Source organism: Calypte anna, chromosome 3 (assembly GCF_003957555.1).
Source record: "Calypte anna isolate BGI_N300 chromosome 3, bCalAnn1_v1.p, whole genome shotgun sequence".
NCBI lineage: Eukaryota > Metazoa > Chordata > Aves > Apodiformes > Trochilidae > Calypte > Calypte anna.
In genome coordinates, this window is record NC_044246.1 from 50,839,326 (window position 1) to 50,864,932 (window position 25,607).

General features: G+C 40.2%; 1 protein-coding gene across 1 annotated transcript in view; it reads left to right on the plus strand.

Moving 5' to 3' along the window:
- The window catches only part of ALK (ALK receptor tyrosine kinase), a 218,750-nt gene that overhangs the window by 40,556 nt on the left and 152,587 nt on the right, over positions 1-25,607 (plus strand). The window contains 1 exon segment of the mRNA XM_030447537.1: positions 9,969-10,170. Coding sequence (XP_030303397.1) covers positions 9,969-10,170 — 202 coding nt within the window.

Below are 25,607 nucleotides of genomic sequence, written 5' to 3' on the forward strand. Positions count from 1 at the left end.
TAGAAAAGAATTTCTCACTTATGCTACAACACAGGGAAGCGAAAAGTTGGAGTAATTAGAACCAAGATAGATACAAAAGTCATAACCTTCTTGCCATAACTATGCCTGTTTCTAGAAGTTAGAATGTCAGTGAGCTAAAGGTAGTTTGTTCAAAATGCCAAGAGAATTAGAAGATTGGCTATTGGATTTTTTTTTCTTCCTAGGTAGTTTCAGTAAGACTGTAAAGTCAATGTAGTGAAGGTAGTCAGATGAGCCTTGTATCATTTTGCAGATGTATTTCCACCCACCTCTCACCCCCAGATAATGTATGTGACTTCCTCAGTTTGATTTTGAGGCAGAAATGCTTAGTAAGGCAGTGATGACATTTCAGAGACATTTAAATATTCTTTTCTGATGGTTCCATGAAGAAGAAAACACATAATTATTAGTGCAGCTTAAGCAAACTTCATGTAAAATTTCTGTTATAGCTAAGGATTGTGCTGTCCAAATTTGCTATTTTTTAAGATACACATTTATCTCTTGAGAAGTATTACTGATTTAAAGGGCATGCTGAAGGCAGGATTACAACATGTTAGATGACTGGCATGCTCTCTTCAATGGGCAGATCCCCAGAGTATGTGTTTTTTGCTTTTGAAGCAAGAGTTACACAGGCTTTCATCCTCAGCATTCATTGAGATGTTGAACTTCTACAGCTTGCACTTGCCTGAAACCCATGCTGAAGCCCCCTGGGTGTCTGCTTGCAAGAAGACTGGAGGGCTTGGTTGGCTGCTCTGGCAAAAACAGACTCCTTATTATTCCAGTCAGTTCATCATATTCTAAGCCCCAAAGCAGAAAGTATGGTAGGAAGTGTGAAGAATAAGTAAAGAAGAAATGGCTCTTCTGCAGAACTGGGATTTCTAAGTTAATCACAATAAGAATATGAATCTGAAAAGAAGAGAGAAGACACAAGAATTGTGTTTTGGTATTGTAGCAGAAATATTTTCAGATACATGTGCTGTAATGGTCACTGACATGTCACTGACATGACTGACTCTGTTTTCTCTGGGTCAGTGAAACAACAGTGCCGTTCGTTGTCACCATCCATTCACAGCTACCAGCTCTTTTTTTTCTTCATTCTCTTTGACTCTTTGGCACAGCAACTTTCTAAGGTGTTCTTTGTAAAGATGTCTGGCCTTCAGTGAGACTTCTAGGCCCCAGAACAAAGTATTTAAATTGATCCATTGGTCTTCCTTGGTATACATTAAAGCATCTTAGGAGGAGATGACAACATAGTTTAGTGAGAGATGATACTGGGAAGGTGGAAGTACTCAGTGGTTTTGTTTTGCTGCATTTTCAGGCCAAGTCTGCTCCCAGGCTTTGGCATGTAGCAGCATGGTTTCAGGAATGGGGCAGCCAGCACTAAGGTAGGGGCTTAATAGAGAAATTAAATGCATTCAAATCCCTGTGACTGGGTAAACCCAAATGTGCTGTAAAAATAAACTAACGTCAGTGTCAAAAATCTATGAGAAATCATTGCAACTGAAGGTCTTTGACAACCTGAAAAGCCTAGCAGGATATTAATTTTGTACAAAGGGCAAGATGGAAGGCTTGGAGAACTACAAGCTTGCCTGCCTTATATCAGTCCTTAGCAAGAACATGGAGCATGTCCTCTTGGACTCCATTCCTAAACAAGTAGAGGACAAGAAAATAGCTGGAAATAGTCATCAGGGATTTGCCAGTGATAGGTCACCAGCCTGATGATCACCTGTGCCAAGTAACTGGCTGTATGAGCAACAGAGGACCATGGATTTCCTTCTCCTTGACTTTAGTAAAGCTTTGGGCACCACCATCCCCAGTACTCTCATGTGGGAGTTAGGGAGATCTTGGTAGGTAAACAGCCTGTTGGGGACGTTGGCTTGGCTGATGCTGTGAATGGCAGAGCTTTGCTCAGTGGAAAACTGGTAGACTAGAGAACTAGGTTAACAGGAACCTTGTGGAGATACCAGAAGTGAGGTCTGCCCCTGGGAGAGTTCCTGCTGGTGCAACATCCCAGGCTAGGAAGCAGAGGCCTGAGTAGTCCCAGTCAAGAGGACCTGAGGATTACAGGAGACTCAACCCATCAAAAATAGGATAGGAAGCCATTCAACCCAAAGTAAGGTAGGAGGAAGGCAGCCAGAACTGAGGAAGTTACTATCCTAGCCTTCCTCATGGTGGTGAGGCCACACCTGGGATTCTCTGCCTTCCCTCAGCTCCCCTTCCCAGATCAAGAGGAATATGGAGAGGGCAGGCTCTTGTGGGGGGCAAATACCCCCATGGGGAGGCAGAGAGAGTTGGGCTTATGTAGGTTGTAAAGAGGTATCTGAGCAGTGAACCAACAGAGAATTATCAAGACAGCAGAGCCAATTTTTCTCAGCAATAGCAGATGGTGGAAGAGATGTGAGTGAGTTTGCTCTCTGGGAGGCCCAGAGGGGACATTAGGGAAGACTTTCACCCAGGAGGGGCTGCACTGCCAGAACCCAGAGAGGTTGTCAAATCTCCATGCCTGGAGTGTTCAGAGATTTGTCTGGGAAAAGCCACAGCTCTCTTCATCTGATACTGGTGACAGTCTTGCTTGGAGCAGAATGTTGAATGGAGACCTGTGGAGGGGCCTTCCAGTTCACAAGGTGCAGTAGTCCTGTTGTAAAAAAGTGGTGGGCAGGTCATTTCCTTCCTTGTGCTGGAAGGTCCTTCGGATGCCAGAACTAAAACCAGACAGCTGGAGTCTAGTCTACTGAGAACTGATCTTATCAGGAGATGTAGCCTTCACCTCAACCATCCTCCTTCTTTCCACCTTTGCCACTATCTTTATTTCTCAGACGAGGCAGATTAAGTAGAATTTTAGCCAAAGGGCTAGCTTCAAGAAGCAGATGAAACCAGCTGTTTCAAACAAAAGTTGCTATTATAAATAATAATGTTGGCATTTGAGTAGACTAATAATTCTGTGTTTTGCCTGATTTGACTGCATTTTACTGCTAGGCCCTCATTTATGTGTTATCTTTTCCAATTTGAAAAATGGACTTTTAGAGCCCTGGGGTCTAATCAGCTAATGTATGTACAACATTTTGAATTTTAAAAAGGCTATCTACATGTGAAGTTTAACTGTGTTGTTAAAGAACACCTTTTATATCTGATCTTGAGACCCAGAGAAAAGTCATTATGTGTAAGTTTCTGGCCTTCCTTTTTTGTTGATTGTTACAGGATTTTTCAGCCTATCAGTCAATGTTCAGAGGAGCTCTAACCCATTGTTAAACCTAGGGGAAAAAGGTCATTGTCTGCTCCCTGGCAAGTGATGTGTGGATGAAGCTTGCTTTTTCCTATAGATGTGTGTCAAATAGGTTTTTTGGATGAGCAGGAGGAAACCAGCAGCCAGTGTAGTTTTCATAGGAGAGCAGAGCAGTTCTCAAAAGATTTCTACTATTTGCATTTCTTTCTGCCCTATAACTGGTTTGCCAAGCCACTCTTCTCCCTTTTTATCCCTTCAGTGATGACCAAAGAAAGTGTAGAAAAGATGAGAAAGCTCTAGAGCTAAAAGATGAGTGGAAAGGGGTCTGCCAGACAAAACTGGCATGCCAAATTAATAGTGGAGAACTGATAACTGAGTTACTGAAATGCAGATTTGGGATGAAAGTGGCATGGAAACTAGAGGTGGAGAAAGGATGACTGAGCCTCAGGGTGGGATTTGTCAACAGATGATTTATTGCTATCAGACATTCAACAGTCCTGTTCATTGCCTTTACTTTTGGGGAGAGTTGGCCAACTAGTCATCTGATAGTGCATGCAATAATGTACACGTATGTATGTAGAAGAGAAGCCGACAAGGCTACATTAAAAAATATGAGACATTAAAATACTCCTATCCTCAAGATTTTTCTTAATTATGTTATCTGTGGACAGATTTCATGATTCTCTGATGCTCTGAGTTATGACTCTTGAGCACTTAAAGCTGATATAATGGCCACCTCATTCATATGGGAAATTGAATCCCAGCACAGAATGAAAAAGGAGGAGGACTACACCAGATAGACTTAATTAAGTGCCTTCTCTTTTGTCTTTCCTCACGTTACTTGCTACTTGTTTAATGTGGTCTCTGACATTACTGAACTGTGAATTGTTGCAATACTCGCGTTGTTCCAAGCACATTTCTCTTCAGCTACTTGTGCATCAGAGTATTGTCAAACTTCTTATTTTTTAAGTTTCTAGCCTCCTGAGTGTAATCAAGTACGAACCCTTGAGAGCAAAGTGGCAACTAGAGGCATAGCGTTAGGTTCTTTTCATACCCTCCCCTGAGTTACTGCACACATTGTGAAGTACTGAGCAGGCATTTTGTCTCTGTTTTTATTGACACAACCACCGTCCTCTTTGCTTTCCCTTTAGATCTTGTGTGTCTTGCTCCCAAGGACAGAAAATTCTTCCAACTGTCTCAGAACAGAGATTTCAAAAATAACTTGACATTTGCCTCTCTAAGCAGCAAAAGAGCATATTGGTTAATCAGCTGTGCAAGGCTGAATAATTTAAATACTCGTCATTGTCTGGTGAAGATTTTAATTTAAGCATTGAATTTAAAGTTTTTAATTAACCTACTAATTTTTTTTTTCAGTTCAGTTCGGTGTTTTTCAACTGGAAGCAAACACTTGAAGCTGACACATTTGGGAACTGAGCTGTAACAGAATATGGCTCTAACTCATGGAAGGCTGTACCTGGAGCTTTTAATTGTTTTCTTCTTCTTCCTTCTGACTTTTTCCTTTTGAAAAACTGACTGTAAAACACTTTGTGAGAAAAGCATTTTTTATTGTTGTATGTCTAAAGTAAGTTTGATGGTATTCACCTTTCCATGAGGATATGCTAGGGATTATTGGAATTTAAACAGCTGAATAGGAATAAAGTTTTATAATAGTGTTCCTTTGGACACTGTGCCTGAGTTTAGGGAAGCAACATAAGAAACCTACAAAAGAGCTGTGTAAAGGTCACTGCAAGGAGACTACTCCCCCTGCACTTAAGTTTTCAGGGTTGCCTGAGGAAAGGTAAATTAATAAGGAAAATTTTAGGGTGGACTCTTTCCTAACTTCAAGTTATGTTTCTGTAGAACTGCTGGGGTTCACAATGATCACGGGTTTTATATGAGTGAAGTCTTGGTGTTTAAGAGAAATCATGTGCGGAAAATAAATTTTCGCTGTCACCTTACTGAGAGGACAATACTTGACTTCTGATTTTGCTTAGATGGGTTTTTTGCCTTCCTCTTTATATTTAGAAACTGAAAAATATTTGAATAGGAGGTAATTTAAAAGACTCTTGACTTGCAGATCTCTGCTCCGATACCAATCTTGGACACACTCTGCTTGCAGTTGTTTAATGTCTGCCTTAACTTGTCCATTTGTGAAATGTTTTACATGCTCAGAAGAGTTAGTCTGAATTAATTAATGTTTCTGAATTGCTCTTGCATCATCTAGAGAAACATGCTTACATACCTGCTATGTATTATAAGTGAAATCTTGATTCTATTTAAGCTAATAGGAAACACTTTGACTTCAAAAGAGTAAAGATATCATCAAATTACCATAATTAGATTGTTTTGTTCAGCTCCAAATTTTGTAATAATTCAAGGACTGTTACCTTCATGAATTTTAAGTCAAATGCAAATTCAGCATGTTGCAAATCTTCTGGTGCTTATACAGTCACATTGCACTCAGCACTGGAGACTATTTACATTCTTAGTGTTCAGCACATTTCAGAGCCTTGATGAGGCAATTAGAAAATCTATATAAATAAATCTAGGAAAAGTGTAACATTACATTCTGTTAATGTTGTCACTCAGGTAGTGCCCAGCTCTTCCATGGCTTTTACAAACTACTGAACTTCTGCTATGAGAGTTTTGCTTGGAATGCTTAATTTGGAAGTTGAGTATAAAATTAAGAATCCAAAGACCATCTCTGTGGGATGTTTTGTGATACTAGTAGAAATGTTCTCTGCAGTCAGCATCTCCAAAGACTGTAAAACTTGCTTTAATTTTTTTTTCTGCTGTACAATCCCCAACAGACATTGACTGTTAATAATTTCTACAGCTGTCATTTAATCTGCTAGTATATTTAACTTGCATGTGAAAGATAATAAAATCCTTTTAGTAGGAAGATGGAGTTTATGTTGACAATAGCAATCTATCAATTTTGCAAAAGATTGTTAAATTGCTGCTGGGAGCAGATTAAGTCAGCCTAGCTGTGTTTTGAGCCTTGCTTTTCAAGAAAGTAAGTTAAAATAGCAAAGCTTTGGTCTTTGGTTATTAGAGAAGAAATCTCCTTGAAATGGCATGGGGACACTTTCATTTGTATCAAGTATCTGGATGTTTGCTCTGTGTGTAGTATTGGCGTGAATGTGTTTCTAAATATTGTTTTTAAATAGTACAGACAAATTCTAATGTGTGCCACTTTTGTATCACTGTTTGATATTCTGTCTTCAGGATCTTTTTTGATTGTGTGGTATCAAGTACTCAAGAACATCTCGTACTGGAAATCCTAGACCAGAGGTGAAACTTGAGGGGTTGCCTCCATGTGTTTGTACCAGAAGAGATTGTTGCTATTTTCTGCAGTGAAAGCTTTGCTGGAGAACCTTATTTTTGACTGAAGTTTCTCAGGCTGCTGTCTTTCTGGCCTACAGCGACCTGTCCTAGACTGCTGCCTCCACAAAGTCAAAGTATGCAATAGGAGCCAGTGACCTCACTGAGCATCAAACAGTCTTTTTTACCATAACTTGACCTGGCTCTCATTTACCCTGAGACTGACAGGAAGGATTTGAGGGTATAAGCTGTTAGCAGGGAGCGTTCAGAGCTATAGGGGAGTTTCCAGATGACCAGCTTTTAAAGGGGTTATTGACAGCATACTAGGTTCTCCAAGTTCCTAAGGCCAAGTGATGGTTCTTTCTTCTGAACATTTCAGCATTGCCTCAGCATTCTCTCTGGCACAAGTTTCAGATGGCTTAGACATTTGCATCAGACTAGAATATTGGGTCAAATACTGCAGGGATGATCTTCATTGCTGGTGTGGTTTTGAGTCTTACCAGTCCATAACCCTTCGTTTGGATGCTTCTTTGGACAAGTGCTGTATTAACAGTGTATCTGTACATGCACAGTACATTAGCATCAGTTTTCTTCTTGACAAATATGTCTGTTACCTCATTAGTTCTGAACAGTGTAACCTAAAGGTCTCTACCTCAAAATATCTTGCTACTAAGCTGATAAGCTAACCTTCCATTTCCATGACATGAATGGTAAAATATTGTAAAGAAGCTTCCAAAGGATCAACAGCAGTTTTTTAATGCAGTATATACTAATTTGTCTTGTAATATTCCTTTTATGTCAACTGCACTTATGCTCTGTGCTTAGGTATAAATATCGTTTCATGTGTGTTTGTCTGAACTTACAGCAAGATAGCAGAGATGTTATTAGACACAACATAGGAGGATCAGAAAAACTATTGCATTGTGACTGCAGGTATTAAAAATGGAGGGAAAAATATTATTAGAATCTAAGTGCTATTGGTAGGGTTTTTCCAGAGTTTGTGAATGTTTATAAGTGAGGTGGAAAATAAAATATTTGCAATTAGACTAGCAGTTTCTAAAAACACTACAGAACAATATCAGCTAGAAGGATTTCTGTCATATAATGCAGAAGTGGTGTATTTATTGCAAAATACTGGCTGCTGTTGCCTCTGCAACCACATGGTTCTGCATGATCGTGATGAATGAGCCCAGGAAACAGAAGTGCTAAGTACCTGCATCTGTGGCTATATATCTAGTTATGATGTGATTATTTTAACTGCACCTCTTTAATATCAGCATTGTGCTGTGCAGGCAGAGTCCATTTAAAACCTGTAGGGAAATACTCCTGAAATGACTCATTGGTGAACAACTTTCTGAAAAGCAAATTGAGTTCTGAACAGTAGAACATGATGCTGGCAGCATGTACCACGAAGGGGCCTTTCATCTCAGTTTATATCCCTTGGCAGCGAGATACCAGCCTAAGTCTGTTTGAAGCTACTCTGCTTTTTCTAGATATTCATCCAGGAAGATCCCGAGAGCCTCATTAGTGCTGCAATATGATGGAGAGATTGTGCCTCTGAGGGAAGGGAGAAGTATAAAGATTTGTGCTCAAAATGTGAGCAGGCTGTACCTTACGTATTTCTGTGTGTTTCTTTAAATACAAATGTTTTCTACTTCTAAATATGTCCCTAACACAATGCCAGTGTCAAGAACACAGTTTTTGACAAGTGTGTAAAAAATGGTGATTATAAGTGTTTGTATGGGAGGGAAGCATGGTGGCTGACAGGAATCCAATTTCATTTTTAGCCCTTTCATTATTACCCTCTTTGTGACCTGGGATGAATTGCCAAACCAGACATTTTCAAAGGGGATGTCTATGAGCATGAGTGCAAACCCCTATTCTAAACCAGCATCTGACAGTGAGATATTCAAATCCACGTTCTTGAACCTCAGTTCAGTGGAGAAAAGTGGGAACCAACAAAGGAGAATTCACCAGATCTGTTTAAGGATGAGGTGAACCACCATGGGAGCTCAGAGTAGTATCAGGTTTGCACCTGATACTGAGATGAAGATGAAGAGGGTTCATGGCCCCTCAACAGGATTTCTTAGACAACCTAGATCTCAGCTGAGTCATGCTCAGTGATGTGGAAGATCATTCCTTTGAATATTCAGCCTTCGTATTTTTAAAACCAAGCTGCTGCTCCTGCTAAGATTCATGCACACTTAAAAGCCCTGTTGAGCTTTAATTTCACTGTCTATGAAATTGTTCATCAGATCTGCATCTTTTAAGTATTAACAGACAGGCTTTATTACTGGATGCCTGAGGAAATGAAATCTTGTCATCTTGATTATCTGGCCAGCCTTCTTAGAATCTGTGGAATATCACAATTTTGCTTGCTTGAAGAGTAGGTCCCTTCTGTTTCCCTAACCACACCTTTCATTTACCAACTACTCACCCCAGTGTGCTTGCTCTGTGGGCACTGGTAAATTGGTCAGCTGCCAAAAAGGAGTAACTTGATTTACCTGAAATGAGCAACACTGATGAAAATACATTACCTCTGTCCTACTGGATAAACCTCAGGTTGTACTGAAATAGAGTTACACTGAGGGAGTCAATGTAGTGAATAATAATGAAGTGTTTAATGTGAATTAGCTGCACATAAAATGAATACATTAGAATGAATTGCTGAAGACATAAAATTCTGTCAGGGCTTTATCCAGATTCTAATGACTTAAAAATGCTGCACTCTTCTATTTATAGAAGAGCAAAAATAAAGCTGTTGAATTTGTGTTCTTTAGTTTGATGAGAAAAATAGAAATGAAGCATTATTTTAAACAATGAATATATACATATATTTTTGTCAGAGCTGTCAAAATCAGGATCGTACTGAACCAAGGCCATAATGTTTGGGTTTGGACCATGCCTGAGAGGTTACAGAGATGGGGATGAAGTCCAGGAACAACAGGTAGAAGAAAGCAACAATCTAAAAATAAAACTCCTTAATCACCTTCCTGGGCTTAACTTTAGAAGTCTCTTGGTTTATTGTTATTCCTTGCCACTTCTCCCCATCCTTAATATTCATGGCTTTTTCCACTTTATAATTTTTCTTCTGGGAGTTAAATCTAAATATAGTTTTTGTCTTGAACAGTCCAAAGGTGAGTTGAAAAGTTGCATGCCTGGGAAGACCTTGATGGGTTTAATTCAAAATCGCCAAACTTTTCAAACTAGTGGGCAAAGATAATCTTTGACCGAGGTACGGAAGGGCTGCAGAGTGAGCAGTGGCATAAAAATTACAAGTATTCGGCTGCAGTCTGTGAGGCTTTTTGGTTATGTTTTTGGTTTTGGGGTTGGCGGGGGTATTTTTCATTTATTTGGGGTTTTTTTTGTTCTTAAGGCTTTCTTGTTGTCTCATCTGTTTTAGGTTCATTTCTGTTTCTCAATGCATCTGAGAGGCCAAGCCCCGTCATCCTGAGCCCTTGGCTGAGAAGCAGCAGTGACCAATGCATAGTTCAAGTGGCTGTTTATAAGTTTTACCAGCAGAGTGGAGAATATATTGCTCGTGTCCTTCCCATTGATGAAAGCAGCATTGAAATCTTATCAGTGGAGAGTTCGGAGAAACTAGGGTAAGTCTCATCCTATCATGTGATGCACAGCTTGAGTTGGCAACAATCACACCATGGTGCAGGAATATAGGCAAAGAATGCATGCTGCACATCTGCCAAGGGGAGCAGGGCACCACACCAAGTATATATGTGTTTTGCATGGATCTAAGTTACTTTGGAAGCTGGAGTTTTTTGCTTATTTTATTATGCAAAGCATCAGCAAACTACTCTATCAATGTGAGTCTCTAACTTACCATCATCTTTATTCTTAGTGCTTGCTAGCACAGACATCCTAAGTTTAAAGCTTTTATGTCTAATTTGTTGTACCTGATTTCTTCTTACTACTTCTTTACTTAAGTATACTGTTGGGCTTAGAATATGTACTAAATCTTTGCAGTTTTGTGTGTCTGCAAATATTTTTCCTCTTGCTTTTTAAAATGCCTTCTCCTGTCAATAAAACATCTTGGAGCTACTAGCAGAGGAAAGCTTTTGATCTTTCAAGGGTGCAGCTGTTTGAAATGTTTTATCCTTTTTGTGCAATTAATCTAGATTTTTGACAAGGTCTTAATTTCTCAGGCTTTTTGTATGTTCACTTAAATTTTGTTTAGCAGCAAAACAGCATGAGCTGACCACAGTAAATATTAAAAAATGCAATAGTCATGGAGTAACTTAGACTTGAAATTGGATATATATGTGAAGCAAATGTTCTACCTGCTGAATATAGTTTTTAAATTTTTCACTTCTGCTGTGAAATATGTTTTAGGAAGCATATTTTTACTAAGCATCTCAAATATTACACAGAATCACAGAATCATCTGGGTTGGAAAGGACCTCTGAGGTCATCATTTGTTTTCATGTGATAGTTTCTAGTAACAGGTCTTTTTGGCTTCTGCTTATAAGAAAATGTGATTATCTGATTACTGTCTACAGCAATTCTGTATTTTGCAGTAGCAAAAGGAGACTGTGCAATAAAAAACCTTACAGGAGATGGCCTATCTCATAGAAACAGGTTGACTAGTTGTAATTCTTCTGTAACACGTGGCCTGTAAAAGTGAGGGGGAGAGCTTTTGTGTGGATTTAAAGCATACATAGTTCCAGCAACATCATGCAAATTTTAAATTACTGTTGGTGTCTGGGGAAAGGAAAACTGCAGCAGCTGTGCTCTTCCTTAGCTCTTCGCAAATGCTGTGCTCTGTGTCAGGGCTAATGCACACGCCCTGTGCAGTGCCTCCCGCATCGGCATTGTCACTGTGCCTTGGCACTTGCAGGGGAATACTGCTGTGTGTAAAATGCTTTGCTGTGCTGCATGGAGGAGCTCTAACTTGGAATTCCCTGACCAGGAGTACAGGGAAGTGTCAAATGTTAGAAGTCTTGAAGGTAAGAGAAAGGTAACTTCAGCTATGACAATGAGCCATCTGCTGCAAACAATGGACAACTAAGTGTGCATTGCAGGTGGAGATTATCACCACAGTAAAAGAGGGCCTGTGCTTTTAAAGAAGGTGGCTTTGCTTATAGTTTGGCTATCCTTTACTCTAACAAGAACTGTAGGCTGCTGCCCAATGACACTCCTGTCACACATAGGGTGGCAAGGATGTGCCTGTGGCTTTAATAAAGTTATATGACTGACTCTCTGGTACTCTGCATTCTACAAAATTTGCAGTTGGATCAACTGGCTGGTTCATTTTTTCCCCCCTCTGGTCTTGTCTCTTCGCAGTGAGAGGCAGTAGCTCTTCCACAGCTCAGCAGCGCAGAAAGGTTCTGATACTGTGTCTGCATAAATGTCCCATAGAGATATCTAAGTACCTACTCACAGATTGAAGGCACAGATGATAGGGTAGCAGTTTGTTATCACTTGCCCTGAACCTTCATTTCAGAATCTATGAGTGCTCTGCCTTTTGTTTGTAGCAACAATATTTGATTATCTGAGCTCTGGTAAAAAAACATGCAAATTTGACTGTTGTAAAAATCTTCTTTTCTTTAAATAGCAGTTGAGAATAGCTGTTCAGAAATCAAGAATGATTCAGTAAAGCCTACAGTGGAAATCTGTTTTGTTCAATATTTGAACTTTTCTTGGAAATTGCAAAGAATTGTATGGTTTTGTAATGGATTCTTTGAGCATGCTATAACCAAATGATTTCTAAAATTTTAGCTCTGGGCACAAAGTTGTTGAGTTCCTCAGTGATGAGCCTGTGCTAGAAATAAAAACAAAAGTTTAATGGGTAACACTTCTTTGATTCAAAGCACCTTATATATTGTTTTGCAAACAGAAATTGTGAAGTGTGCGTAGCTCCCAGTGATTTCTATGCGTGGTTGTGAGTCCATGCTGTTGCTGAAAACCAAGCTCATAGCAGGAAAAGTATGCTTTAATGAAACAAATGCATCTGAGGAGTGGTAAAGCAATGCATTAATTCAAGGGTGGATTTTCTCATTTCTTGAACTATACACAATGTCCTTGTCAGTATCCTTGTCACTATCTTTATACTGTTTTTTTTTTTTTTTTAAACCACATAACCTGAATTACATATATTAATATCTTTTAAAGTCTTCACAGTTCACTTACATTTACAAGGGGAAAAAGTAGATGCTATCAGGCATTACTATTTCATTTAGGGTGAAACCAGACAAGTAAAGGTTATGGTTGGCAGCACTTGGAGATTATTTTAAGTAAATGTATGTTAAGTTATAAAATTGTATTACTCTGGTATTGACACCATAGCACCCAATATTTATTTACTTATTACCACTGTTCAACTGTGTTCTGTTTGTGTGCAAAATACTAGGTGTGATTTTGATTAATACTCAGCAGGCAGAGAGATTCAAAGCCAGAACTGGTGAGGTACTTTTTGCTCCTCCGGTCCCCTTCTAGGAAAAAATAGCCCAATCCTATGGATTAGAGTTCTACCAGTTCCATAAATGATCTATAGTCATGACAGGAATTGTGTGGAAGATAGGTATTTGTTTTATTTTCTTACAGGACATATTTCACAACATCTGTTCTGTTGTGCATAAGCAGAAATCTAGCTAATATAAGATGCATTACATACCAGTAGGATAGGGCAGATGGAACAGACTCCAGGAAGATTATGCCAGAAGGGATAACTGTAGATGGTTCCTGATTGATGAAACACCACAGGCTAGCAAAGAGATGCTTGTTTTGTACTATACAGAAACTGCCAAATACAGTAATAACTTTTCTACATAATATTTGCAATAATGCTTACCACTCAGAAGAAAATTATGTCCTAGTTTAGTGGTTCAGTGGAATGATATACCTTTTCTATTATTTTTTAAAGAGCAGAAAGGTCTTACATTGTATTTATTCTATGGGGTTTGGAACACCTTGGGTTAGACCTTTTGTAATTTAATTCCTAGGCAATTGGTAGGGCTCCTTTATGGGGAACAACATATTACTATATTCTGTTAGAATTAGATTTGTTGCACTGTAGAGTTTCTAGAAGGCTTGACTTTGTGGATGTATTTTTAGGGTATGGTTAGTCTCTTCTGGCATCTCTTGCAATTCTGCTGTGTTTTACAAGCATCTACAAATGAGACAGGGTGAGAATCAGTGTGATGCTATCAATCCTGTGTAATGGCAGAAGAGTTGTTTTAATTCCTGCCATGGAGCACAGCACCTTCTGATTTATCACAAATTCCACTAGGTGAGGATACTGCCCTTTGCTATTTTTCTGCCAGTGCTTCTTCCTGCCCGTGAAGCACTTTGCAGAGCTTTTAATTTAAAACTCAAGAACTATATTTATCAGCTAGTATTGCCAGTATATAAAAGCATTTTTCTATCTTTTTTTTTTTTTTTTTTTTTTTGTCAAATAGCTACTTTTGTCTGCTTTGTAATTTTATTGTTTTCTCTGACACACATCTGGTATGGTAGAAATTATATTCCTGTAACAAAATACTACGTCAAGGGCTCTTTTGTACTGGCAGTGGCAAACCACTAATGTCAGTGGCTAATCTGGCAAAAACATGGTTTGGGTTGACATGAACACCAAAGGCACAAGGTTTAGACAGGGCTGTCAAATCTGCTTTGTATCCTGCTTTATACAGCTGATTTCTTGACTTGTGCACGGCGGAAGAAGGCTTTTCAACAGACTGTTCTGTGTAATGCTTGTTCTTAAAATGAACCAATATAGCAAAGCCATGAACATTTATGGCTTGCGTGGTAGCCTTTTAGTATCTTGTATACAGAAACAAACTGTTCTCCCCAACACCTTTGGAAGTGCTTGCCTTTTCCCTACCTTTTTTTGCAAGAGTTGTGTTATTCTGTTTTTCTTTATAGACATTGAGTTCTCTGAATCACTGAGTACAGTTGCCAGCTCTTTATAAATGTCAGTTGTAACCTTATGATATTTGTTGCCTCCTATAGCAGGCTGAACAAACATAATTTTCTAATGGAAATTGCAGCAGTGAAGTTTGTTTACTGGATGTAATTGGAACTTTTCGTGATCATCCATGGGTAGGTGTGCCATTCATACTGATAAAGACACATAATAAAGTTCCTTTTGATAAGAGAAAGCTGTTCTAATCTGGGAGTTGAACCAGCAGCATCTGCTGTCCTTGATGAACTTTACATGAGGGTTAGACTGCAAAAGATCAATTCAAGTCTAAATCTTTCATGGGCCAATGAAATTTGTATGACTCTGCTTCATCTAGCTAGGAATACAAGCAGTACAGTAAATGAGACAAAATCAGCTGTTCTTTGTATTCAGAACAGTACCAGTGATGATGCCTTTAAAACAGAACAAACTAAGGGGAGAATTTTCTCAAAATATTTAAATTCAAATACTTTTTAATAAGGAGGCCAAATAATCTGATTTTCTTCATCAGAAATAAAATACAAAGTGTAGAAAAACTTACTGTCCAGTGAGCTTGCTGGAGATGTTAAGATAACATTAGTTAGAAGATTGCTGTTAGTAGTTAAGTACACAATACATTAGTGACCTGATTATTTTTAGGTTGTGAAACATCCTAACTGTGTCCAGCTAAATGTACTACCACACTAGAAAATAAAAACATGAGGTATATACATCTGGATATTGTCTTAGTTTGAGTGGTAACAGTATTCTCAAATCTAGCAATTGTTTTTTGCATCTCTGCTCTCTTCCTTTATAAAAGCCTGGCTCTGAGGAGACTGTGGTGTGGGAAATATGGCCAATTATTTTTGACAATTCAGATCCATATCAAAAAACATGATGACCACAATCTTTATTTCATGCCAGATCAGCTATTCAGAGGTGCATTTCTTGGAGGTCTCTAGATAACATCTGACATAATTTAAAAAAAAAAAACAAAACAGTTGTGTGGGAATTTGGGATCTTTTCAATCGTTTAGGCAATTTTTCCAGGTCAAGGCTGGGGCATTTATCTGAACTCTTTGAAAGGGAGTTGACACTGTTCTCACTATTTCTGCTATAGATAAGGGATTTTGGTTTCCAGTATCAAGACAGTTGTAGTTCACAATACCTACTAAAACAGCCCATCTCAAATAATGAGAGATACCATCAGCTTCAGTGTTCATCAACAATCAGACCACTATCAATTTTTAAATGGTTTTTGTTTGGTTTGGGTTTTTTTCAAGTACATCTTGCTTTCTTTTCACTTACTGCTTACTCCAGTATACTATGACAAAGGGGAAAAAAAGCCTGTATCATTTTTACTGACTTCTTTCCTAAATCATTTGAAAACAGGGACAGAAATGTTGTCTTAAGCAATAGAATTTCTATCCTTCCATTAACTATTTTAACTCTTCTCACTTACTCCCAGGGCTCATTCTTTCTGTGCTCCCTCTAGCTCAATATACTACTCCCTCCTAGTTTCATCTTCCAGGCTTGTCTTCTAAACAGATTTTGCAGCTCCTCAACAGGTCTCCTTCCATCTTCAGGCCTTGTCTCTTGCTCCTGTCCTGCTTGCTTTTGACTCACATATTTTTCTTCTTCACATATTCTGAGTCCAAACTCTGGTAGAGGCACAGAGCAGCTTATCTGTGTCCCCAGTTCTCATACTGCCTGCTGCAGCCCAGGATGAGTGCTGAACATCTCCCATTGCACAATGAAGCCATCACTTCTGGAGGAAAGGCTCTGATAAGAAGACACAAACATCAACCTGTTAGAGGCCTGCAAAGTGTACTCCTTGAGGTGAATTTTCACAGAAAGGAGCACACAAGTGGAGCAAGTAGTTCTGTAACTCTCCAGTGGTGCTTTAACATTAAGACCCTGCTGAAGCAGGGGGTACTATACAGATGGACACAGTCAAGCATTAAAGAGATATCCTTACCAGACCACTAGTGAGGTTGGTTTAATTGAGAGAAATAATGCTGATGTCTGAATTTTCAGAGTCAAAGGGGTTCTGAGGTGTTAATGTGTTTCTCCTTCACTTCAAGTGAGTGTCCTAGCACTCTTTGGAGAGCAGGCGTGAATCCAGTTAATTTTGGCATATGCACAAAATCTAGATTCTGCAATTTTTGCAATGTAGAAACATTTGTAGGGGCAAAGTAAAGAGGAAAAAATATTAATTGTTTATAGGCTAGGAAAATTTTATCTCTGTGTGTTTCCCTGATTCCTTTATCTGATAATGCCAGTTGTGGGAAGCAACACTGTAAGAAACAGATGCATCCAGTCTATTAATACATGGCTCTGTGGCTGGTGTCACCACCACAATTTTCTTTTTTGCAGTAATAGGATGACCAGCCTTGCAGGCTTTGGATGGGATTGACCTTTCTCAAAGCAAGAAGAGGGTCTTCACTCATAAGCTATCCAGGATCGTTGACAGAGCTTTAAACTAGACTTGAAAGGGTTGGGGAATAATAGCAGACTTGCACTTGAAACACCAAGGTTAGAGAGATAGGGTGCTCACAAGGGCCCTCGGCCCTCATTGCTCTGGGAGATGCTGGATACACTGGAACACAGATTAAGTTTTACAGAGTTGAGGCAGGGGCTCCTGAGGTAATAGGAGACAGCAGGGAAACACCAGTGAAATACCTCAAAGGAGTTTATGAGTGCTCATAGCATAGACAACAAACAGGGGGAGATGGAAGACAACATGCTGCTACAAAGCTACAACCTGGTTGCCACTACTGAAAGTTGGTGTGATGAATCCCTGACTGGAGTGCAGCTATCTGGCAGTTTAGAAAGGACAGACTAGGAAGTAGGGGCAGAGGTCTTGTTCTCTACACCAATAAATTGGTAGGGTGTGAAGAGCTATCTCTGAAGAATAGCCATGAGCAGGCTGAAAGCTTGTGGGTAAGAATTAGCTTCTAGAGCTACTACAGACTGCCTGATCAAGGTAAGCCTATTGAAAAGTCTTCTTACATCAGCCACAGAATGCAGCACAAGTCCTGGGAGTCCTGATGGACAACAGGATGATCAAGAGCCATTTATGTGCCCTTGGGCCAAGAAGGCCAATAGCATCCTGGGGTGCATCAAGAAGAGTGTGGCAAGCAGGTTGAGGGAGCTCATCCTCCTGCTCTACCCTGCTTTGGTGAGGACCCATCTGGAATGCCAGTTCTGGGTGCAGTTCATGACGTTCATGAAGGACAAGGAGCTCCTGGAGAGAGTCCAGTGCACCACCAGTAAGTTGATTAGGGGACTGGATGAGGAAAAGCTGAAAGAACCGGATCTGTTCAGCCTGGAGGAGACTGAGGGGGCATCTCACCAATGCTCATAAATATCTAAAGGGCTGGTATCAGGAGGATGGGACCAGATTCTTTTCTGTGGTGTCTGGTGACAGGACAAGAGGAAATTGTCGCAAGCTGCAGCACAGGGGTTTCAACCCAAACATAAGGAAAAACTTCTTTACTGTAAGGGTAACAGAGCTTTTGAACAGGCTGCCCAGAGAGTGGTTGCTATTCTGTGCAACCTACTCTAGATGACTCTACTCTGATAGGGGCGGTGGACTAGATGAGCTTTAAAGGTCCCTTCAAACCCCTAAAATTCTGTGATTTTGTGATCATATGTCATCTACTTTCACTTTTGTAAAGCCTTTGACATGGTTCCTCATAATGTCCTTCTCTGTAAGTTGGAGAGAGATGGATATTATGAGTGGGATTTTTCTTGGATGAGGAATTGGTTCAATGTTGGTGGTCAATGACTCAACATCCAGATGGACATCAGTGACAAGTGGTGTTCCTCAGGGGTCTGTATTGTGACCATTATGTTTATCTTCATTAATGAGAGACAGTGGGATTGAGTGTACTCGCAGCAAGTGCACTCAACACACCTGAGGGATGAGATGCCATCCAGAGGGACCTGGAAAAGCTTGAGAAGTGGGACTGTGTGAATGCCTTGAGGTTTACCAAGGCCAAATGCATCTGGGTCAGGGCACCCCCTTGGTATGAATACAGGCAGGAGGATGAAGGGATCAAGAGCAGCCCTGCAGAGAAGGATTTGGGGACACTTGTAGCGGGATGAGCCTTTCTTGCTCCTGAGGCTCGACGAGCTGCTGGCCTCTCCATGCCTCGCACCAGAGTGAGCTGAGCTCTCTCTGTGGGTGTGTGTCCCACCTTTATTGGCCCCCTGGTAATAGGGGGCCTGCCCTAACCAGGCACAGGTGGACTCACACCCACTCTTTGGCAACTTGAGGCACCTGGTTTATCTTGTTTCTCTACAGACACTGATGGATAAAAACATGTGCTTGCAGTTCACAAAGTCAATTGTATCTTAGGCTGCATCAAAAGAAGTGTGGCTGGTAAGCTGAGGGAGGTGATTCTGTCCCTCTACTCCACTGTGGGGAGGCACCACCTGGAGTCCTGCATCCAGCTCTGAAGTCCTCAGTATAGGAAAGACATAGTTATGTTAGAGTAGGTCCAGAGGAAGGCTACAAAGATGATCAGAAGGTTGGAATAGCTCTCCTATGAAGAAAGAGTGGGAGAGTTGAGATAGTTCAGCCTGGAGAAGAGACAGCTCTGGAGAGACTTAACTGCAACTTTTCAGTACTTACTTATAAGACACCTATAAGAAAGATGGGAACAAAGTTTTTAGCAGGGCCTGTTGCAGTATATTTAGACTAGATATAAGAAAGATTTTGGTTTTTTATAGTGGCAGTGGTGAAACTCTGGAACAGATTGCCCAGAGAGGTTGTAGATACTCCATCCCTGGGAATGTTCAAGGTCAGGTGGGACAGAGCCCTGAGCAATCTGTTTAGTAGAAGATGTCCCTGCTCACTGCAGTGGGTGTGGGCTAGATGACCTTTAAAGGTTCCTTCCTAAGCAAAACTGTTCTATGATTCTGTGATAACAATAACCACATGGGAGATAATTTTCCACCCCACAGGGCACAGGCATTGCACATACTCTTCCTGTGTTCTCTTCCCCTCGCAGGTCTCCTTATTGCTTTAATTCTCACCAATCATAAGACATGGATGTCTTTTTCTAACTGAATTGTGAACATTTCTTTCTCAGATTAATCATTACCCAATGCCAATTTCATGTGCCTTTGATGCCTGGTTTTAATTACTTTTAAGTAGGAAGGTTCAATGAACAGAAATTAGAATTGCAAAATCCTGATGTCTTTTTAAAAATTGAGTTATTCACCTCCACAGTCAACTTGAGCACTATGGGTTTTTTGTTATTGGTTTGGGTTTTTTTTTTATTATTTTATTTTTGTTTTAAGTGAGTGAATGTCTTACCAGTTTTCCTTTTCTGACAGAGCTGCAGGCTTAACAACAATGAATAGCATACAGCAATGGATAGGCTCCAGAACACAGAATGTGTTCTGCCTTGCCTATGTTCTGGGAAAGATGTTGCAAGTCAGTGAAATAAGCTCTCACTTTCTTTTGAAGCTGGGCTTTACTTAGGAAGGAAACTACTATTCAGAAACATGGAAACCCCCGATACATAATGGAGTCTGAAGGATGTCATGGATGGGGCAAAAATGGGAATGAAGCACTTTGTATCCCACTGAAAACAACAGAGTAATTTAGGAAAGTTGCATTATTTCTTTTATACAGAAATTGTATCTGCTATGAAATAGAACATTTCATGGGAGAAATTCAGTTTTCATTGTTTTCACTTGGAGTAAGCTGGATGAAATATCAGTTTCTTGGACTGACCCTAAATATCTTCTTACTTATCTGTTTGGCATTACAGCAGATTTCATTTTGCCAAGTCCTTGATCCCAGTTACTGTTCTTTAGCCCTCTGATGAGACAGAATGTCTCCTCCAGCCACCATGTGGCATGCCATGAAGATTTCATGGCTTGAGGAGCATCATCGTGAGCGCTGAGGGGAAAACTCTTTATACAAGGAGTAACAACACCATTTGAGTGTCCCTGTATTAATGCCCATACAGCAGTATGGCATTACAAGAGAGTGCAACTGAACAATGAACTGACTCTGAGACAAGTACTGCAGGTCATGCATATAATGCAAGGTATGCTGATAAATGAATATCCGTATTTTGCTTTAAAAACACAACTGTGATGCTACTTTACAAATTGTTTGTGGTTTATTTTGGTTTTTTTTAAACAATGAATTATAATAGAAAAGCCAAAGAGTTCCATGTTTTCTCAGATTTAAGAGCAAAGTCACTTTTGTGGAGACAAATCACCCTGGTGTAGGACAAGTTTACCAATTATAGAGTGAAAAAGAAGTTGTGTGTCAAATGGCTAGATTTTAAATGTGAAATTCATTGCTTTTTACTGCTTCTGTTTTTTTTTTTTCTAGGACTGATATGACTGCTTTATTGCAGTATTGACTTTTTCTTAATGAGTTCTGCTTGTAGTTCTGTAATAATTTATCCCATGATCATGCTCAGTTATATATTGACTGATAGTAAAGTTTGTTTTACAAACAAGATTCATTGTAATGCAACTATTCAGTACCAGCACAGCAAGCTGTGATAATAATTTCTGCAGGTTAATGTCATTCTTTACTCAGCCATTGTTCAATTGTTCATCAGAAAGTATCAAAGACATAACTGTTATGGACTGTCTTTTTATACAATTACCAACTTTGACCAGAATAGTTATTTGAAGCTGGAGATCCACAGTTTGTTTTGTAAGGAAGACAAGTTGGCAATGAGGCCAGTGGTTTCGGTCATCTTGTTAATTTGAAAGCCTTGCATTCCTCAAAACTGGAAGCATCAAACACTGTAAAACCCAAAACCTCACCAGTCTTGTTTCTGAGCCACTCTTTGTAATTCTTGAGCTGTATTTGATGTTTGTTCTTTTCTGTATATGATATTCCTGGCTTCATTCTTCGTTGTGTCTCTCCTCACATGTGCATTATACTGTATACAAGAACTGGCATTTTCTCTCCCACTCCCTAAAAAGTTACTGTGCTCTCTCTTTTTTTTTGCATGACTTTATATGGAGTGAGGTATTTTGTTTGTTTGTTTGTTTATGGGGTGGTCATTTATCGTACACAGAGTTTGTGTTTGTGAGAGAGACACACACACCTACATACACAGGTACCTTCTGCTGTCTGACTCTTTCAACACTCTAATACTGTATTGTCTTACATCCTTCATCCTGTAATGCCTGCTGAAGGGTGGCTTTCCTCATCTTTACTTCTTTTTGGGCAAGTCAGCATCGTTATGCAAGATCTATCCACCTGATAGGGAATTCAATTCTAAAATTATTTTTTAATGGTGTAGAAGAGGCAAAAGCTCAATGTATTTTCAACTACCGAAGCAGAAGGAAGGAAGTGTTCTCCAGCTCATTAATCAGAATGAGAATGAGAAATGGAAACACCTTCCAAGTCATTTACTATTTTCTCCAAAGTAAATCTGTCTAAATATTAGAGCACTGATGACAGTTAAAAAAAGGAGGTGGGGGAGGCATGAAAAAAGCTTTGTCATCAGCTTGTCACACTCTATAGCAAAGTATATGAGAGACCAAAGATTTACACACTATAAAGAAAATGGAGCATGAAAGTAGTTCCTGCTATGTTCTGGAAATGGAACTTTCAGAGGAAAAACATTAACAGTATTTCACATTACAAATTATTATTGTAATTATTTATTTTCCCCCAGGGATCAGTGTTGGGCCCAGTTCTGTTCAACATCTTCATTGATGATTTAGATGAGGGGATTGAGTCCATCATCAGCAAATTCGCAGACGACACTAAGCTGGGGGGGAGTGTTGATCAACTAGAAGGCAGGAGGGCTCTGCAGAGGGACCTGGACAGACTGGAGAGTTGGGCTGATTCCAACGGGATGAGGGATGAGGTTTAACACGGCCAAGTGCCAGGTCCTGCACTTTGGCCACAACAACCCCATGCAGCGCTACAGGCTGGGGACAGAGTGGCTGGAGAGCAGCCAGGCAGAAAAGGACCTGGGAGTCTGGATCGACAAGAAGCTGAACATGAGCCAGCAGTGTGCCCAGGTGGCCAAGAAAGCCAATGGCATCCTGGCCTGTATCCGGAACAGCATTGCCAGCAGGTCCAAGGAAGTGATTCTGCCCCTGTACTCAGCCCTCGTGAGGCCACACCTGGAGTACTGTGTCCAGTTCTGGGCCCCCCAGTTCAGGAAGGATATCGAGGTCCTGGAGCAGGTCCAAAGGAGGGCAACCAGGCTGGTGAAGGGACTCGAGCATAGACCCTACGAGGAGAGGCTGAGAGAACTGGGGTTGTTCAGCCTAAAGAAGAGGCGGCTCAGGGGAGACCTCATCGCTCTCTACAACTCCCTGAAAGGAGGGTGTAGCCAGGGGGGGGTTGGGCTCTTTTACCAAACGACTTTCAACAAGACAAGAGGGCATGGACTTAAGTTGTGCCAGGGGAAGTTTAGGTTAGATATTAGAAAGAATTTCTTTACGGAAAGAGTGATCCGTCATTGGAATGGGCTGCCCACTGAAGTGGTGGATTCTCCGTCCCTGGAGATACTTAAAAAGAGACTGGATGTGGCACTCAGTGCCATGGTCTAGCAACCGCAACGGTGGTTCAAGGGTTGGACTCGATGATCTCTGAGGTCCCTTCCAACCCAGCCAATTCTATGATTCTATGATTCTATGATTATTGTATATTCAACTATTGTTTCAAATGAGAATTGTGTGTATTATAATGCAAGGAAAGAAAGATCCAGATACTCATCCAGTATTTCTTCTGTAAGCAGAATTAAGATTTTATGCATCTGGCTATATCATTTCTGATCTATAAATTTAAGTTAATATTGCCACAGAATGGTGTATTTATTGTCCCATTGATACCTGATGAACTTAAACATGTAGTTTAGTTACACTAATAGTGGCTGAATATGTGAATCTATTCACTGGCTCTGTGCTTAAAAGGAAGAAGGTATTCTGCTGAGAAATTGAGACTTCCTAGTTATATCTATTAAAGGGTGGTTCCCCCACACTGAATTTACAGACCTCATGTTACAGAAGTTGAATATTACCAAATAACCATATTTGTGCTTTGACTGCAAATTACATTTTTTCCACCATGCCTAAATAATATAAATTAATTAAATGCTTTATTTCCACCTAGGAGGGATGTGGTTTTGGAAAGCTGGTTAGTTCATTGCCTTCTTACACTGTGATTACTTTTATGACCTTGGGCTGGAGGTCACAGTTGCCTTCACAACACTTTGGAAGAAAGTTTAAATATCATTGGTAGTTTCTGTACTAACATGTTGTTAGCAGAAAGCTATTTCTGTGTTGTCGAATGCTGATTTTTCTCCTTTCTCCTCTAAACCCCTTGCTAGAGGACAAGGTGTCCCTTCTTCACCTTCACCTACCATCCATCCCCCCTTGACTGGAAAGCCAAGCAGTCCATCACCTAGCTGCCTTTATACTCACAGCTCTTCTCAGTGAGCCTCCAGCTCTTCTCGGTGAGCTGAGTTTAGTCAGCTCTGACTGCATACCTCAGTTTCCATTTTCTGCTTTCTGAATGAAATTATCAATATGTACTTACACTTTGGAATTTGGTTTCATATACAAGTGAAAGTGAGAGAGGAATCATTTTTCTTAGTCTTTTGGTTTCTAGTGTATAAATTGAACAGTCTTAGAGACAACTGTTGTTCCAAAAATGGTGTGCCTGGTTCTTTGCCCCATTAAGCTGCAGAAAACTGTGTCTAGTGGTAACTGGGTCCTATTTGCAATTTCTGCATTAGCTTATATAAAGGACAGGAGGAAGAAATGGTGGTTTATTTTAAAGTTCTTCAGTTTGGCAGACTATCAGGCTGGCCTAAGATTAGATGGGATCAAAGTAGCATCTTAACACTTGGACTGACAGATCGCTCTCAACTTACAGAAGACCTAGGCTGATGTTAGCAAAATCAAGAGATGCAGTTAACCTTGTTTGCTCTCTACTGTTATAATTACTATTTTCTGGAAGCAGTTCAATGTCTTATCCTGCTCACCTTTGTTGTGGTCTGGCATAATGGGATGCTGGACATAGGTGCCTTGGAGAAAACCCCAAAGAAGCATTAGTTAAAGCTTGCCTTTTAAATCATATGTGATGCTCGCATTTATACCTTAATGATGTTGCATAAAGGCAGTAGGATGTCTGATCCATTTTAGCAGCATTATTCCTTCATTTATATTTATGCTAACATGTTAACAGTATCATTAACATCTCAGTGATATTATACCATAGCCTTATCAGAGTATTCTCAAAATGCTTCTTGTTGAAAGAGATTTGCTAAGTACTTCATTGCTAGACAGAAATGGTTCTAGCAAACCAGTGAAATATTCTGTAATGAAATGAAAGCAGTTAATTTTCCTTTTTCTTCTATTGAAATTTCTTTTCTTCTATTGAAGAAGTCACCCCCAGGTGACTTCTATTCAAGTCACCCCCAGGTTTCCTGCCTCTGTACTTAAAATGACAGAGATTTTTTCTTCATCCTTATCACCTGACAGAGCATCTGAGCTACTCAATTTACTTTCAATCAAGACACAAGCTCAAAAATTTCTGAACAAATGAGGGTGATAGTGAAGCACTGTTGCAGAATGGACAACTGAAGTGTTGATGTTGATTTGCCATAAGGTTGCCCATTCAAGGTGGGTTAATCTTGGAGTTCAGATGTGAATGAGGACACCTTAATTAGCACTGCCGAAGACATACTGTGTATGAAACTCAACCAGACCAAGTGCTGTGCCCTACATTTTGGCCACATTAATCCCATGCAGAGGTACAGTCTAGGGGAAGAGTGGCTGGAAAGCAGCCAGGCAGAAAGGGACCTGGTAGTCTGGATTGCCAGGAAGCTGAACATGAGCCAGCAGTGTGCCCAGGTGGCCAAGAAGGCCAATGGCATCCTGGCCTGTATCAAAAACAGTGTGGCCAGCAGGTCCAGGGAAGGGATTCTGCTCCTGTACTCAGCCCTGGTGAGGCCACAGTTTGAGTCCTGTGTCCAGTTCTGGGCCCCTCAGTTCAGAAAGGAGATTGAGGTGCTGGAGCAGGTCCAGAGAAGAGCAAGGAGGCTGTGAAGGGATTAGAGGGGAAGTCTTATGAGGGGAGGCTGAGGGAGCTGGGGTTGTGCAGATCTCCAACAGCTCAGTTCCCAACCTATACTGGTTC